Genomic DNA, 19,313 nt, shown 5'->3' with positions numbered 1-19,313 from the left:
CACTTTCAGGAGAGATCCTCATTCTTCCCAGGCACCAAAGGTATACCAAGACCCAGCTGGTTTGTCAGCACCCTGAAGGAAGGGCTGGATCTTGCTGGATGCTGTGCTCTCCCAAATGCCATTGGTTCAATGAGCCAGGAATAGTCTTCAAGATTTTACTGGGCTGATCTTAAATTGGACCAAGCAGTCTGCTTCTGTGGGGAAGCTGAGTTAATGACTAGGTCCCAGAGTAATCTGGGAAGCTGGCAGAGCAGACAAGGTCACACAGCATTCAGCTGAGCCTGGCTTAGAGTTTGCAAGCAGAAAAAATGACCCCTGGCTCACCAGTACTAAACATGACTATCCTGCTGAATGCTCTCCCACTAATAATGCCTTTCTTACTTTTTATCCTCAGTGTGGAATCAAGTTTATTTTTGGAAGCTTATTTTACAGTTCAATGTGTTTTTAGTAATATTATTTCTAGTTACAATTTATAGATTATATTTTCTTCCATTCTGATTAATCTGTTAAATAAATATGCAAGTATCAAGTGCTCTATATAAAAAATACATACACACGACAAACCACCCCTCAAATAATAAATCCAAGATTAATAAAAATATGTACTATATTACACACATGAAATAGCCATCTAGTTTTGTAACTATAATGAAACTTAATTACACATGGATCACATGACATAATCTAAAAAGAATCAGCATATATAAAATAATGTCATTGCCTCTGTAAAAAGAACTTGAGCATCTCCCTATTTAAAAATATAAAAAGAATCTAACCAGTGTTGTCCATGCATTTATAGCTACTGAACATTAGATAAACTAGGAAGGAGTCTGTGGATTTCTCCATTAAACATCTGAATAGGGAGATAAATAACATGCCAGAGCTTTTTTCTTTTTTTTTAAAGAAAAATTTAGCCTTCAAGACAATGAAATATCTCCTTTTGATTGAGACCTATATTTAATTAGGATTTAGAGAGAGGAATAAGTCTTCCTCTGGTTCACCATACTTAGTGAAATGAATACATAACACCAGTTTAAACACAGCCTTCAACAGATCATTTTGATTTATAATGACAAATAGAAAAGCTTGCTTTAAAATATTACAGGAATTAAACAAAAATCAATGCACAAAGTCAACAGACTTCCCATTACACAGTTCAGTATTAAAATACATTAAAGGTCTGAGAAGTTTGACAGTGGACCACAAGTACTGATAGTGTAAATCACCTTGACCCTATTAACTTCAGCTTGTTTGAACACCTTTGGACCACGAGCTGTGTGACTGTTCATAGTTGAAACATGCTGACCTACATAAAGTCAGAAAAGATCCTATATGTACTTTAAAATCACACCTCACCTTGGGACCTTTTGCCCAGGTGTAAATTGCCTCTGAGATCTGCCTGCAGATACCAGAGCACTAAGCAACTCAATGAAACACATAGGAAACTGCTGGAGGGCTCTGACTGAGAAATATAATCAACAGTCTTGTGCTTTATGTTTCAGTAAAGATCTGTGCTAGCTAATGTTAGTATTTAGCCAGCTGAATACTCATCCTCCAAATTACTTCAGATGGAGAACATAAAATAACATGCTTTAGCAGAACAGTTTCAGAGACAGGTGCTGAGCAGGAACACTTGAATAACCCTGCTACAGGACATTCCCCATCCCACAACTGACACAGACCACTGGTTGCAATTACCTTAGATCGTTTTTACTTGCATTTTTTTGAGGCAGCCCAATTAGAAGTTAACATTCTCTCTCCATTCCAATGCGTTCTCTTAAAAATGGCACAGACCGCTGGTAGTAAATAATTTTCTTTCTGACAATTCATATCAATATAATGCACAGCATCATAGTTTAATACAAATACTTTACATAACAGACACATAAGAACAAAACAAAAGCATATAACAATGCAGCTGCAGCTACTTTACTATATTACATGGCTGCGAGAGTTTCCTTTAATTTCCTTTGATCTTTTCTGTAGAATTTGAACTTCAGGTACCAATAACCAAGCAATGTTTCTTTCGGTATTTTTAAAAAGCAGAGGGGAAGACGTGGATGAAATAGAATTTAGAGGAAGTGAGCGAGATCACAGAAAGACAACTTTTAAAATATCAGGAAACTGGTGTTTATAGTTATAGGGGAAACAAGTTTTATGAGGCTCAGCATCTCCTAAGTAAAATGGAGCAGAAGAAGATAGAGACCTATTCTTCAGGAATAAAATACTGTCACCTTCCCTAATGATCTCCAATTTTTTGAGTTGTGCATGTGTGATAGAGCTGGGGTCATTCTGTTTTATTCATTAACCTAACTAACAGACTCATTAAAAACATGCACAAACTATGACCAATGAAGGAGCGAGGGGGAAGTGCAATGAACACCTCAAAAACTTAAGGATAACTGTACAGATTGTTAGGATAATAAAGTATGGAAGTTTATTATGCATCAGCTCATGTTTTCATCTCTTTATTCCTCCTCCCAAGAAGACTTGCTGTATGCCCATAGACATTTAAAAATAGAGATAAATAAATTTTGTCCTTCTGGGTTTCCCTCATTGCAGACCAAGCCATAAATCATTATAAAATGTCACTTTTTTTTATACTGGCAGACTCTGAATGCACCTACTGCTCTTCCTGGCTGGAAGGCATTTCTGAAGGATTCAGATGTTTTAGACATTGTATAGGAGGCCTTTTTGGTTTAAACTTGGTTTTTGCTCTTCACATTTGTTCCTCACTTATTCTTGTGCCATGGCAAGTTTAGTACCTTAGATGCCTGTAAGATGGAGTGACTGGATACTTCTGTAGCTCCGCACAGTGAAGACCCTCCATCTGGGGAACAATGATGTAAACTTGCATCCCTCCTAACACCCAAGACACAGTGAGTGTCCTCTGTGTAGGAACTGGGAACTAAAAACAATATGCAACTCTTGGGGGCTTATTTCAGAAAGCAAATATCAATTTTGTAACCCAGACATAATTTTAAAATTATTAAAAATTGAATAAAATTTATGTTTAATTATGTTCAAAAGGCATCAGTAGCAGAGTGCATCTATGAATTCCTGTCCAAGTTCCATGTGATTTTGATTTCCCCAGCTCTGATCTATTTGGCAACTTGGTGCCATTACACTCCACTCTTCATGTCAAGCTCCTGATGATTTTGTGTTTCATTAACGGTCAGGAATTCGTCACATGCTCCTGTTCGGTCATTTGACTGCTCTTTATGAACCAAGTGCACCATTTCTTGTGATTTGCTGGCATCTCCATTTAATCCACTTGTCTTCCTGTCCTCCACTGCCCTTTTGCCATTGTTAATCACTAGCTTTTTCTTCTGCCCACATCTAGAAAGAAAGAAAAAGAAAATACGTACTATAAATGGAGACTAACAGAAATAAGAAAAAGGCTGAAAGTCAGTATTTAAGATGCTTGGAAGTGAAACTTGCGTCTGCCAGTGCAGACTTATACAATGTAAAGTGCAAAGTTTCTCCATACTGCATATTTTATTTTTGAAAGCATCCACCGTTACATGCAGAAAATTTGGCAGGAGCTCACTTATTTGATTTGTATCTATCGTTACAGATAGGGATAACATTCATTATTGAAAGCTGGAAAAGATTTTCTAACATTTGGATATATCTACATTTATGAACCTTGTATATATCCCACTATAAGGACAGGGTCATTCTAAATCCAGACTTGGGACCACACCTTTGAAAATGCTCAAGTTCTTGAGACAGCTGAAAATTTGGATCAAGGTCTCACCTCATTATACAAGATAACTTTTTCCTTCTTTGTATTAGCATGTCAGGCCTAGAAGCCTCCCAACAGTAAGGACATACAGAGAACTACTCTTGCTACTATCAACAGCATAGCTCCTTGTGATATTAAGGTAGGGAATAGCTACTGTGCTTTCAAAGTTACATGCACTGCAGTGCTGCCCAATAAACTCTATATGTAGTTCTGAATGAAAACACACACACAGAGTCAGTCTTTTTAAAAGTCACAGTCCAAAACTGGTGCATGCTGGTCAACATGGGCTGAGTATTCTTCAGGGTAATAAAAAGGTACACATCTGTCAGATTTGCCCCAGACTCTTAAGATGGTTCTCTGGCTACATAGTGCTGAACATCCTACTAGGCCTTCAACAGCCTTGTGTAAACTGAATATACAAAGCACAGCTCTCTTAAGAGGGACAATGTCTCTGTGAATTTGTACGTTAAAATGCTTTCTTAAATGACACATATTTTCAATATGAAATGAGTATTCTCAATATGAATGACAAATCTGGCAGTTCAGTTATACTATTATCCTTCTGAAATATTACTTTTTTCATGCTTACTGACTGATAGATGAGGGTCATTTTATCTGAAGAAGCTCAGTTCACTGTGCTAATGTAACACACACTCTTGGGAATGATTCCTGCTCTGCAGCCATGAAATGATGAAAGAGGCCAGCGAGGAGCTGTAGAGCTCCACAGCCTCTCAAAAGAGCAGCTCAGAGTGTCTTTCCTGATGTGGTGGTCAGGCTTGGCAGCATCTTTTGTTGGACCCTGGAAGGAGATCCTAACACTTTTACACCATGCACCAGGCAGAAGCAGTTGTCTTTGCAACAAGAGGAATAACTAACTAAATAGGACCACACTGAACTTTGGCCATTTTGGGTTTTGGTTAAGATAATTTATGTCAACACCAATTTAAAAAAAAAAAAAAAAAAAAAAAAATTAAAAAAAGGAAATACTATAGCCAAGCAATTTTCTAGTTACTGAGAAGGCCCAACTGGTTGTTTGAAATGCTGGAAATCTCTGCCATACTGACCTCCTAACTAGAATGGCTAAATCTATTGATTTCTGAATCAGGAAGTTAACTACCTTGAAACTAAGGCCTACACTTCATTAGGCTTTTTCAGACAATCAGAATGAGACTGAAACTGGAGATGCCGCAGTTTGCATTCATTTAAAAAATGGTGTAACTGACAGCATTACATAAATAAAAACACAGATCGTTCTCACCTTTTAAATAAACTAATGCTTGAAACGTTCTCAGCTTACTGCTCAGCTAACACTGAAATGTTCAATCCTCCTTTCTCAGCTATCCAGTTTTCTGATAACAGTGCTGCAGTGTTAGTTTTGGATTAGTTGGCATTCAACATGCAGTATGCTGACTGCACAGCAACTTTCTATGAATTTTCAGCATATTTCAGCACTTATCAGAATAGATGAAGAAAGGATTCTTGACTTATTCATGTTATCATTTGGATCCTGCTAAAGTGAAAGAAAGAATTTCACTTGTTTCAAGCATATCAGGGTACATCCCTGCTTCAAAAAGTTTTCCTCACAGTGATTAACACATACTACTAGGGTCTAATCCATGCATTCATACACATATATGTACCCACATAAACTTTCTTCCTTTGCAACTCACTCTCAGCTGCATAGAAGCTCGAAGTAAAAGATATGGTTTCCATTAATGGTATCTAGGGCATAATTTACAGCTCTGAGATTGTTTCATTTCTTGTCAGATGCAATCTATAATTAGCCATAGTGGCCCTGCCTGTCTGTTCCTGTGGTGACTCTGGGTTATGGGGGAATAAACAATGGCAGTCTCTATTTTTAAAGGCATAACAGAGTAACATATAAATCAATAAGCCATGCCGTTCAGGCTGTGTAACTCCAAAATCACTTCACAGAAAGAAAGTTATAGAATTTTCTGTCTCACCATATGCTTGATTGCTTTCTTATTTCAACAGGTCTCTAATAATACTATTAAAGAAGCACTGATATTGTGGATACAGTCATAGGGCAAACATACCAGGTGGTATCTCACTACTGACTTGAGCAAAACTGTATCAGTTTACTCTGTCTGCCAATGTGGCATTTAGTTTGCACTGTTTTGTCTCATAGAAGCCTTCCACATGATGGGCAGGGACTGCCTGTGTTGCTCCCTCACCACAGTGGCAGTACTTTATTCTAGCATCCATGCCATGCTTTGGAGAACAATATTTCACAGAAACATTAAAATGTGCTTTCCTGCAACAAACAGACTAGGAATAAATTTGCTCACTGCTTCCTGAACAACAATCTCCACATATTATATGGTTACAGTGATAAAAAAAGTTCAAATTCAACATTCAAGTAGAAAATAGTTACTCTGTTAAAGGGTTCAACATTCAAGTAACAAAAAGCCCTTTAAGACAAATGAGAAGTAACCTCAGAACAGCACCCAGAGAAAAGAAAAAGTTAAGAACATTAGAAAAGAAAGAGTTAAGGACATTATAGCCTATCCTTTAGGCTAGAGTTTTGTTCAAATTTCCTGGCTAACTTTGCACAGATCACTGTAACTTTCTATTCCTCACCTTCTTCATCTGTAAAGTGGAGTAAATAAAGCTATTGAGTGCTCAAATAGCAATGTAAGAATATATCCCTGTGACTGCCAACTGTGTTACTGCCTTTTGTTTGGAAGGAACAAATTAATCCTATGACAGCAATTGTCTAATACAGCCCTTCACACTGTATGCAGACAACACTGTTAATGGTGGAGCATTATACTCAGCTCATCCTGTGGTTGCTGCTGTCTATGTCCATCTCACATAGTTTTCACTCTCAGTGGACAGGATTTTCCTATTAATAAGTAATAGGTAGAGAATAATTAATTCTCTGTGATCTATATACAGTTACTTTCCATTTACAAGTAAAGACCAAATGGTTTATACAGCTACTGACTTCACATGTGTGTGAAGACTGATGTGTGACCTGTGTAGGACATAGTGACCTGGGCTCTCACACCTCAAGTCACAGACCTTTGCAGAGGAACCTCTTTCCTGTGTTATGTTACTCTGCTCTTTCACAAAGCTTTGAAGCCTCTCAATGAAGAAAGTAGAAAGGCAGTGTGTTTTGAAAAAGTAAAGGGGCTACCTTACCTTCTCCGACTGTTAACAGCAATGCACACTGCAAGAATCAATGCAAGTGCCACAAGAGCAGCGACTATGATCAGCCATTCTGTGGGGAGAATTGAGGGAGGGGAGTGTGTTAACATATCTCATGTAGTTTTGCTATTTCCCGGAACTGCAAGAACACAAACTGTTTTACATTCTTTGAAGTGTCAGACTTTTTTCTTAGCTTGCATGAATGTCTGTTTGTGCTTCTGTGCAAATCAAATACATTTGCATCATTCAGCTATACACAGGTCAACCCAGATTAAATATCCCATCACTGTTAGGACCTATAAGCACTGTACTTTTGTGGGCACAGGTAAAGAGGAGTTGTATCACTGATTTACTCCAAGACCAAAAGAAAAGGCTTAGCAATGATACACCTGCAATCCCAGGCGCAAAAGCAGGATGACTTTCAGGTAGAGTGAAATGTTAATTTTTTTCATTTAAAATCTTACTTTAAAGGCTATTTTGGGGGAAAACTCTAAAAAAAACCCCAAAGAACTACAAAACTGGAAGGGATCCCAAGAGGTTCTATCAGTTACATTTCACTCCAGTGAAACGGGGTCAATAAGAAGATGGCTGAGGAATATTCTATTTGCTCTTAACATTTTTACAAAAGGAGATTTCACAGCCTCCTCAGTAGCCTATTTCTTATGCTGTACTACCATTACAGACAGAGATCCTCTCTGAGCTAACTCCTTTGTTTGTTTGAAACAAATCTCCTTTTTTTAACAAGTCTCCTATGTTTCATTTGAAACAAATTACTACTTCTAATTAGTTAACTATTATTACTCCATGGTGAAAAACTGATAAGCATTCTTTTTCTAGCATACTCTTCTCATATCTCCCTTCAGTTTTCTCTGAAAATGATGAGATCTTCAAAAGGTGCTTCAAAGGTTACCTTTCCAAAATTTTCTTTGTGCTGTTCTCTGGTTTTTCCTATGTGATTAATGCAATGCCTTGAACTGAACACAGAACTTCAGCTCTGGACTTGTTAGGCTTAAGTAGAGTGGGATAATTACTTTCTCTGTTTTAAAAATTACTTTACTGTTAGTATGTCCCTGAATATATTTGCATTGTTTTGCAAGTGTGTCATGGTGTGGCTTCTATTCCATTTTAATCTGCAAGCCCTATTCTGCAACACTCGTCTCAGCTATTATTTTCAACAAACACCAAGTATCATGGATATGATACTTTGCATATATCTTTACTGAATTTTGCCTGATTTCATATCAATTTATAAAGGTTATTTGGATCTTAGTCCCATTCTCCAAATGCATGATTTCTCTCATCTTGATATTGCTTGAAATTTATATGAGTTACAATATGCTCCATTTTTCAGACTACTAGTGAAGATTATGAATATTATCTGATTCAGAACAAAGCCTGAACAACTATACTTGGCCTACATTTTCATCTCTTACTTCAGTTCACATTAATACAATTCTGTGCTTAAATTGCTAAAACATATGACTTCAAAATCTTACCTGGTACCTGGGCTGACCTTGGTTGTGAAACTATTTTTGTTGTGGTCTCTCCAGGGAAAGTAGTGGATTCATAATGTCCCTTGTGTGGTCCTTGATTACCATATAGAATGGATGTAGATCCTAAAGAAGAAAACTATCCATTAGGCCAAATATGCTTAGTGAATATTTAACAGCAAGGTACAAAGACTATGACTTTCACAATTAAAAAAACATATTCTAGAAAGTTCATGCTGAGGTCATTAAAAAGTATTTCATACTGAAAACTATTAGATAGACTATAATCATCATACTCATCTGAAATATGGCTAGTTTTAGTATTTTGAATAACAAAATTAATGTGTTTCCCCTCTTGCCTCTCTCGTATGTTCCAGTTTTGATGCAATTATGCAATTGCCTAGAAATTTTCTGGAGAAAATGTAGACATGTGAATGTTGGCAACTTTTTGAAGAGGTTTTTGTCATACAAGTCAAACATCTTGTCTGTTGTGAGAGAGTGAGAAAAGAGAGAGAGGTGGGGGGGAAAAAAAAGATCCTTACTTTTCTATTTAAACCCAAAATGACCAATATGGAGAAATTTTGAAACTTTTAATTTTATTCTTACACAGGATAGATCTCAATTTCTAAAACTCTAATGCTTTAATAAAATAGAAGGATAGTTCTCTGAATGGTTTCAAATTCGATAGCTATACATAGAGTGGGACTTTAAAAATTAAAAATATTTTTCCTAATAGAAAAAAATGTTCTCTGTAACTTAGAAGTGGTTCCCCTTGCCCTTTTTAATAGGTATTAGATATTAAATCAAAATATGTGCTTCTAGTCTCAAGTATTTGCTATGCTGGCCGTGCTGCTTGGACTTCTATGCAATTATATTTCTGGCCCACGCTGTTGTCATATGGGTATGCCAAGTCTAAAATTATCAGCAGACTATAGATACAGTGATTTGATTTGGGACTACTACTTCATTATAACTACAAAAAAGATATTACAGGTCTCCACCTCTCTCGATTCTTCCAGACTCTAATAGAGCAAATTAAGCACTTATTCTAATCAGCTGTAAAGTTCTTTAACACACATTGCAACTAATTTCTAGCTAGCATTTCTGATCTCATTTTGTAATAGCAGTTGGCAAATACAAGACTGAGAAGCATGTTTTGTTCCCCTCTGTTAAGCTTAGCCAGCAAGTAGTTCATGAATTTTCCAGATGTTTTCATTATTTTTATTAACACGAAACTTATTGACTGGCGAGTTGGTTTGTGCTACCTCACCACAAAGGACACAGCATTAATTCAGCAACTAAGGGGCCTGATCTAGTCTCCAAGAAAGCTGACCAAGAGGAACATACTCACATGTCTACCCCACATCTCAGCATTTTTTTTTACCGTGCTTTATATCATCACTGAGAAATGCCAGAGCTTTTCCACTACAAAGTCCCTTAGAAAGCCACACAGACATTTATTAAAATTCGTGCTCTTAGAGAACTGCTGCATTCGTCCTTCCCCTCCCCTGAGCACTGAGAAGCAGCAGCAGGATTCAGTCATGTCCCCTGTTGTTCTGGCTCTACGGAGGTGCAAAGTGGCAGGGAGGGATCCTCCAAAGCTCTCTATGTTTCATTTTGATGACATACTAGATTTTTTTCTTTTTGACAGTTATTTTTTTGGTTCCTTCAGTGGACTGATTTGTTATTCCATGTACAGTTGGATGACAGATCAGTCATTACTGTGATGTCAGACCACAGCTTAAACATTGCTGTAGAGAAAAAACAAATGAAAGAAAGTAGTATACTACATTAAGCCATTCATTCGTTCAGAGAAAGCCTTTAACTATAGTCTGCCAGTACATTAATGAATCGTTTCCATTCCATTACAGCTATATGCGCAATGTTACAAATGAGTGAACCCTTCAATAAATAAACTTTTTTATGATGATGGTAGTGTCCTAGTAGTTCCATTGTATTGTGTTTTTAGAAAGCACCAAGAGAAGATAAATGAAAAAAGGAAGAGTTGTGGAAATATGGTCTTATAAGCCTTTGCCAGGGCACTAACAATGCAAAGATTCAACACAGACATTCACCTTGAAAATGATCTTCAAACCAGCTCTTACAGGTTTTATGTGCTCAAAACGGAAAGGTAGAAAACTTTTTTTCATAGTGTGTAATGTCTGCACATAAAATTAAGGAGGTAGCTTGGATTAATTCAGTGAATAGGGCAGCAAAAGTAAAAAAATTAGTTTGCTGTAGTAGGAAACCATTATTGAAAATAGATTTAACTTTCCAATAAAATTCTATCAAATACATATTTTGCATTTATATCTCTGTGCCTGTGGCAAAATACTATAACTCAAGCAACTTTGATACGGTTGATTTTACTGGGTTTATATAAAAATAATAATAATAAAAAGAAGTAGGCCAAATTCTACCTGACAAGGTATGAATTAATATTAATTAATTTATTAATAATAGGATTATCTTTAAAGGATTTGCTGTATAATGCTATAAAAATATAGGTACATAATCCTGCTCATGTGCAAAGAATGTCCACAGAGTATTGGCCATAATAAACCCAGGGATGGTTCCACTAACATCCAAGAAAGTGCATGAAAATAGTGTTTGGCTTAGTGTGCATAAGAAGCAACATTTGGAAAAAAAAACCTTACTGTTAGGATCATTATTTGTATGGAAACTGCATTTGGGAATAAGAAAAAGTCCCTTCATTTCCTGTACTATAAGCGTGTGACCACACACACAAAATACGAAAGGTTATATGTAATGTAAAAAGTAAACACTGTTACTGTTAACTGCACTACCTCTATCACAATAATAATACTTCAAAAAAAAGTTGTTCACAAATGAAATGTCAGTTACAGCCTGGTAACATAGCTAAAATTCATAACTGGCAAGATACCAACAGCAAATACACCCAGAAAAAAAAAGGTTTCACAGAGAATGACCTTCCTTTTGATATATATTCCACTAATGTAGAGGGAACACAGATGGGAGGAAAAGTGACATACAGTAAGTGTTACATAGTTATCATTTGTGCCCAGCAAAAAAGACAGACAAAATGCTATCATGTATGTATGGTCATGAGACAAAGTTTACACTTGTTCACTGTAATAGTTCTGTTACCACGTACAGATAACAGAATATAAGAAGAGGTTATTTGCAGAACACTATTTTAAGCCTCTTAGCAAATGACCTCTGCTTTGCACAGGAAGAGATTCCCTTTAAAGACATCTTATAAGCAGGATATAAACAATAATAAAAAACAAAAAGGAAATCATAATATGACAATAATTCGCAATTATGATTAGTGGACATGTTTTTAGACGATTGCCATTATCCAAAACAAGAACCTGCTGATGGATAAGCGAAAATGCTCGGAATTTGTAGTTCTTCTTACTAGTAGGAAGAGGGGTCTGCGATTGGTTAAGATGATCTTCAATGTCTGGAAAAACTCCAGGTGTCCAAGTGACATGGGAACCATCTGCAGTGTTTGCTTGTTCACTTTCACTTCCAGACGGAGTGCTAGGTGCCAGTGGCTCCTTGGTTGCTTTCTCTCGGTTAGCATCATCCACGGACTCTGTGACTGCCATGACGACAGCATGATCAGCTTTAAAAGTGAGCGCTCACAAACCACCACCCACATTATTTCCCTCTTTCCTGTACCACAGCAAGCCAGAAAGCATGTCCGTCTTCCTCATTCAAAGCACAGAAGGAGAGAAGACATGAAGGCCTCCCCTTCTTCTTGCACACTGCCACCGAGTGACCCTTAAGCACCACATATATATGCTCGCCATTTTGGAGGGGGATGTTGGCTACATATACAGATCCCAGTGACAGATGGAGAGGGAAGACCTTCAGAAGAAGAGACCACAGCAGCAACAACCTGACCCTGTAACTCAGGAGTGAGTGGCCATACTGCAGCCCGATCTGTGGTGGTCTTGCCTGGCAATCCACCAGTGAGGAGGAGTAAGGAATTGAAGGCAGAATTTATGGGACATAATTCTTCCATGATTGCCCTGCCCTCACCACTGGGACGGCACTCCCCGGTGATGGTGCTGCTACTGAGTCACAGGAGCAAGCCGTCTGATTAACCCACCAGAGCACCTTCACCACACCAGTCATGCTGCCAAAGCATATCAAGCCTGATCCCGCCGATGCGCAAGATGGGGCCAGGGATTCAGAATCACCAAAGTGCATGTCTTGCAGAATAGTCAGGAGGTCACCCAGAAACACGCTTCAGCAAAGGACAGAAACTGCCAAGTGCACCAGCAAGGAGTCCCTTATGCCTTGTCCAGAAGGTAATTCTGTCAGCAGCACAGAAGCCACCACAGATTTTTGCACTGCAAGTCCACACTGAGAATGTAGACCCCCACGATGAGAAAGACAGGGAAAGGAGTAAATTTCAGAAGAAGTAACATCTCATTTCGCACCAGGGATGGGAAATGAGTATGATCCATGATTCTTACTGGTACCCATCAGAAGCAAGTCATCACCAGCTTTGTTCGTGCTAGCTGTGCTCCTCTGCAGGACCTCATCCCCAGGGGCATCTGTGGGATGCGTGATGCCTTCAGTGCCCTGTCCTGCTTCATTATCTGAAGGCAGAGGTGGCCGAGTTGGGTCTTTGTGTTGGGCACCATCAGGAGAGGCAACAGCTGTTACCATGGTGCGAGGGGCCCCCGCTTCATGGGTTATATCTTCTGGTATCAGAAAATCAGTGGAGGCTGCGACTGTTGTGATGATTGCTAAGTTAACTTCAAAGATGTTTACAAAACGCCACCTTATGTATTTTTCCCTCTTTTTTTTATTTAACAAGCTCTACCTTATTCTTTTTTAGCCTATGTAGAATATACAGTGAGAAAAAAAAAAAAAAAGCCACAAGCAAACAAGAACTTCGGTATATGTCATATTATTTTGGGTTTGTCTGTTCCTTCGCTAATACTCTATTGATCACTTCAATAGTTGCTTATTCATTTCCTGAATTTCAGTGTATATTAAAGCACCTAAAGGCTTTCCAAGGAGTAGGTAGCAGCCACTTAGACCTGACTATTTGAGATTCACAATATCACCATGTTAAAAAATGTCTTTTAAAGTTTACTTAGGCATCTCTCTTTTTCCATGAGATGATCATAAGAATGTGTGCTGGTCTCCCAGGAGAAGGAATTAAAATTAACTCAAATGGAAAACTAAGGAATGAAATTATTTAATGAACATCCTTCACACATTATTCTGGCAGTGCTAACACTGCTGCTGATGCAAAAGAGTAAGGATGTCACAAAAGCATGCTAAGAAATAGGCATAGCTTAATTAAATGCACTTTCAGAATTTCCAAGCGCTCCAAAATATTAACTGAATAATAAAGGTTAATATTCATTCAGAATTACACCACCAAAAGTTAATATCACTAAGAAAAATGAGATACCAAAGGATGCATTTCCAAACAACTGTAGCCTAAAGTGTCAGTTTTGAAAATACCTAGTAATCACTATTTAGAAGGGAGAAAATAAAAATATTATTTTCAGAATAAAATGAGTATAAGAAGGCCTGTCATTACATAGGAATAATTAGAATGACTTGATTGAAAACATTTGAATAAGTTGCAAAATCGTACTTGGGTTTTCATATTTGCAATTGATCTGTCAAACCATGTAAAGCTTAACAGGCTGATGACAACAAACTGTGAAGCTTTACAGGATCTCTTCCATATCTAGAAAACAGGAGCAGGGAGTAGAGAAAAGAACGGTATATTAATCCACACAATCTTTCATTTTCATAGCTCTTTGGCAAATCCTAAGTGTTGTGGATTAAATAATCCTGATGAAAATGGATTTTGAAGAAGAAAAGGAAAGCGTAAATGCTAATTTTTCCTTAGAATTTCTTTTTTTTTTTTTTTTCAAACCACTGCTACCCTTTTCTCACCAAAAAAAGGGGAAGGAAAGGGAGACCTTCTGTCCTCCCGTACACCATCACTGCTCTCTCAATGTGTTGATGAGGTATTTTCATTTGCTATTCTCATCCACTGTTTTACTTAATCCAAAAGATTCCCAAGGACAGTGGACACAGGGAAAGGACATAGAGACAGCAGTCAGGAGAAGTCCCTGACCTGCATCTCAGGCTGACCGCAGATCCTCAGCTTTCAGGGACACTGTCAAGTGCTGCTACAGTGTGTTTTACGTTACAGGTATCAGTACTGACAGCAAAGAACCCTTTCTACAGGCACTGATTCTCCTTTGTTGCTCAAGACTCTGTGAGTGGTGACAAGTTACAGAAAATGGTTATAAATTGTTCTTCTTACTAGTAGGAAGAGGGGTCTGCGATTGGTTAAGATGATCTTCAATGTCTGGAAAAACTCCAGGTGTCCAAGTGACATGGGAACCATCTGCGGTGTTTGCTTGTTCACTTTCACTTCCAGACGGAGTGCTAGGTGCCAGTGGCTCCTTGGTTGCTTTCTCTCGGTTAGCATCATCCACGGACTCTGTGACTGCCATGACGACAGCATGATCAGCTTTAAAAGTGAGCGCTCACAAACCACCACCCACATTATTTCCCTCTTTCCTGTACCACAGCAAGCCAGAAAGCATGTCCGTCTTCCTCATTCAAAGCACAGAAGGAGAGAAGACATGAAGGCCTCCCCTTCTTCTTGCACACTGCCACCGAGTGACCCTTAAGCACCACATATATATGCTCGCCATTTTGGAGGGGGATGTTGGCTACATATACAGATCCCAGTGACAGATGGAGAGGGAAGACCTTCAGAAGAAGAGACCACAGCAGCAACAACCTGACCCTGTAACTCAGGAGTGAGTGGCCATACTGCAGCCCGATCTGTGGTGGTCTTGCCTGGCAATCCACCAGTGAGGAGGAGTAAGGAATTGAAGGCAGAATTTATGGGACATAATTCTTCCATGATTGCCCTGCCCTCACCACTGGGACGGCACTCCCCGGTGATGGTGCTGCTACTGAGTCACAGGAGCAAGCCGTCTGATTAACCCACCAGAGCACCTTCACCACACCAGTCATGCTGCCAAAGCATATCAAGCCTGATCCCGCCGATGCGCAAGATGGGGCCAGGGATTCAGAATCACCAAAGTGCATGTCTTGCAGAATAGTCAGGAGGTCACCCAGAAACACGCTTCAGCAAAGGACAGAAACTGCCAAGTGCACCAGCAAGGAGTCCCTTATGCCTTGTCCAGAAGGTAATTCTGTCAGCAGCACAGAAGCCACCACAGATTTTTGCACTGCAAGTCCACACTGAGAATGTAGACCCCCACGATGAGAAAGACAGGGAAAGGAGTAAATTTCAGAAGAAGTAACATCTCATTTCGCACCAGGGATGGGAAATGAGTATGATCCATGATTCTTACTGGTACCCATCAGAAGCAAGTCATCACCAGCTTTGTTCGTGCTAGCTGTGCTCCTCTGCAGGACCTCATCCCCAGGGGCATCTGTGGGATGCGTGATGCCTTCAGTGCCCTGTCCTGCTTCATTATCTGAAGGCAGAGGTGGCCGAGTTGGGTCTTTGTGTTGGGCACCATCAGGAGAGGCAACAGCTGTTACCATGGTGCGAGGGGCCCCCGCTTCATGGGTTATATCTTCTGGTATCAGAAAATCAGTGGAGGCTGCGACTGTTGTGATGATTGCTAAGTTAACTTCAAAGATGTTTACAAAACGCCACCTTATGTATTTTTCCCTCTTTTTTTTATTTAACAAGCTCTACCTTATTCTTTTTTAGCCTATGTAGAATATACAGTGAGAAAAAAAAAAAAAAAGCCACAAGCAAACAAGAACTTCGGTATATGTCATATTATTTTGGGTTTGTCTGTTCCTTCGCTAATACTCTATTGATCACTTCAATAGTTGCTTATTCATTTCCTGAATTTCAGTGTATATTAAAGCACCTAAAGGCTTTCCAAGGAGTAGGTAGCAGCCACTTAGACCTGACTATTTGAGATTCACAATATCACCATGTTAAAAAATGTCTTTTAAAGTTTACTTAGGCATCTCTCTTTTTCCATGAGATGATCATAAGAATGTGTGCTGGTCTCCCAGGAGAAGGAATTAAAATTAACTCAAATGGAAAACTAAGGAATGAAATTATTTAATGAACATCCTTCACACATTATTCTGGCAGTGCTAACACTGCTGCTGATGCAAAAGAGTAAGGATGTCACAAAAGCATGCTAAGAAATAGGCATAGCTTAATTAAATGCACTTTCAGAATTTCCAAGCGCTCCAAAATATTAACTGAATAATAAAGGTTAATATTCATTCAGAATTACACCACCAAAAGTTAATATCACTAAGAAAAATGAGATACCAAAGGATGCATTTCCAAACAACTGTAGCCTAAAGTGTCAGTTTTGAAAATACCTAGTAATCACTATTTAGAAGGGAGAAAATAAAAATATTATTTTCAGAATAAAATGAGTATAAGAAGGCCTGTCATTACATAGGAATAATTAGAATGACTTGATTGAAAACATTTGAATAAGTTGCAAAATCGTACTTGGGTTTTCATATTTGCAATTGATCTGTCAAACCATGTAAAGCTTAACAGGCTGATGACAACAAACTGTGAAGCTTTACAGGATCTCTTCCATATCTAGAAAACAGGAGCAGGGAGTAGAGAAAAGAACGGTATATTAATCCACACAATCTTTCATTTTCATAGCTCTTTGGCAAATCCTAAGTGTTGTGGATTAAATAATCCTGATGAAAATGGATTTTGAAGAAGAAAAGGAAAGCGTAAATGCTAATTTTTCCTTAGAATTTCTTTTTTTTTTTTTTTTCAAACCACTGCTACCCTTTTCTCACCAAAAAAAGGGGAAGGAAAGGGAGACCTTCTGTCCTCCCGTACACCATCACTGCTCTCTCAATGTGTTGATGAGGTATTTTCATTTGCTATTCTCATCCACTGTTTTACTTAATCCAAAAGATTCCCAAGGACAGTGGACACAGGGAAAGGACATAGAGACAGCAGTCAGGAGAAGTCCCTGACCTGCATCTCAGGCTGACCGCAGATCCTCAGCTTTCAGGGACACTGTCAAGTGCTGCTACAGTGTGTTTTACGTTACAGGTATCAGTACTGACAGCAAAGAACCCTTTCTACAGGCACTGATTCTCCTTTGTTGCTCAAGACTCTGTGAGTGGTGACAAGTTACAGAAAATGGTTATAAATTGTTCTTCTTACTAGTAGGAAGAGGGGTCTGCGATTGGTTAAGATGATCTTCAATGTCTGGAAAAACTCCAGGTGTCCAAGTGACATGGGAACCATCTGCGGTGTTTGCTTGTTCACTTTCACTTCCAGACGGAGTGCTAGGTGCCAGTGGCTCCTTGGTTGCTTTCTCTCGGTTAGCATCATCCACGGACTCTGTGACTGCCATGACGACAGCATGATCAGCTTTAAAAGTGAGCGCTCACAAACCACCACCCACATTATTTCCCTCTTTCCTGTACCACAGCAAGCCAGAAAGCATGTCCGTCTTCCTCATTCAAAGCACAGAAGGAGAGAAGACATGAAGGCCTCCCCTTCTTCTTGCACACTGCCACCGAGTGACCCTTAAGCACCACATATATATGCTCGCCATTTTGGAGGGGGATGTTGGCTACATATACAGATCCCAGTGACAGATGGAGAGGGAAGACCTTCAGAAGAAGAGACCACAGCAGCAACAACCTGACCCTGTAACTCAGGAGTGAGTGGCCATACTGCAGCCCGATCTGTGGTGGTCTTGCCTGGCAATCCACCAGTGAGGAGGAGTAAGGAATTGAAGGCAGAATTTATGGGACATAATTCTTCCATGATTGCCCTGCCCTCACCACTGGGACGGCACTCCCCGGTGATGGTGCTGCTACTGAGTCACAGGAGCAAGCCGTCTGATTAACCCACCAGAGCACCTTCACCACACCAGTCATGCTGCCAAAGCATATCAAGCCTGATCCCGCCGATGCGCAAGATGGGGCCAGGGATTCAGAATCACCAAAGTGCATGTCTTGCAGAATAGTCAGGAGGTCACCCAGAAACACGCTTCAGCAAAGGACAGAAACTGCCAAGTGCACCAGCAAGGAGTCCCTTATGCCTTGTCCAGAAGGTAATTCTGTCAGCAGCACAGAAGCCACCACAGATTTTTGCACTGCAAGTCCACACTGAGAATGTAGACCCCCACGATGAGAAAGACAGGGAAAGGAGTAAATTTCAGAAGAAGTAACATCTCATTTCGCACCAGGGATGGGAAATGAGTATGATCCATGATTCTTACTGGTACCCATCAGAAGCAAGTCATCACCAGCTTTGTTCGTGCTAGCTGTGCTCCTCTGCAGGACCTCATCCCCAGGGGCATCTGTGGGATGCGTGATGCCTTCAGTGCCCTGTCCTGCTTCATTATCTGAAGGCAGAGGTGGCCGAGTTGGGTCTTTGTGTTGGGCACCATCAGGAGAGGCAACAGCTGTTACCATGGTGCGAGGGGCCCCCGCTTCATGGGTTATATCTTCTGGTATCAGAAAATCAGTGGAGGCTGCGACTGTTGTGATGATTGCTAAGTTAACTTCAAAGATGTTTACAAAACGCCACCTTATGTATTTTTCCCTCTTTTTTTTATTTAACAAGCTCTACCTTATTCTTTTTTAGCCTATGTAGAATATACAGTGAGAAAAAAAAAAAAAAAGCCACAAGCAAACAAGAACTTCGGTATATGTCATATTATTTTGGGTTTGTCTGTTCCTTCGCTAATACTCTATTGATCACTTCAATAGTTGCTTATTCATTTCCTGAATTTCAGTGTATATTAAAGCACCTAAAGGCTTTCCAAGGAGTAGGTAGCAGCCACTTAGACCTGACTATTTGAGATTCACAATATCACCATGTTAAAAAATGTCTTTTAAAGTTTACTTAGGCATCTCTC

At 39.2% G+C, this 19,313-nt stretch overlaps 1 protein-coding gene across 1 annotated transcript in view; it reads right to left on the bottom strand.

Moving 5' to 3' along the window:
* Positions 1–366: 366 nt before the first annotated feature.
* Positions 367–19,313, bottom strand: part of CD44 (CD44 molecule (IN blood group)) — a 66,210-nt gene continuing 47,263 nt past the window's right edge. The window contains exons 7-9 of the mRNA XM_075712664.1: positions 8,416–8,535; positions 6,914–6,992; positions 367–3,339 (exon numbers count right to left, since the gene is read on the bottom strand). Coding sequence (XP_075568779.1) covers positions 3,123–3,339; positions 6,914–6,992; positions 8,416–8,535 — 416 coding nt within the window. The 3' untranslated portion in view covers positions 367–3,122. The remainder of the gene's footprint in view (positions 3,340–6,913; positions 6,993–8,415; positions 8,536–19,313) is intronic.

This window comes from Pelecanus crispus, chromosome 6 (genome assembly GCF_030463565.1).
Source record: "Pelecanus crispus isolate bPelCri1 chromosome 6, bPelCri1.pri, whole genome shotgun sequence".
In the NCBI taxonomy this organism is placed as follows: domain Eukaryota; kingdom Metazoa; phylum Chordata; class Aves; order Pelecaniformes; family Pelecanidae; genus Pelecanus; species Pelecanus crispus.
This window is presented reverse-complemented; position numbering and strand designations above follow the sequence as displayed.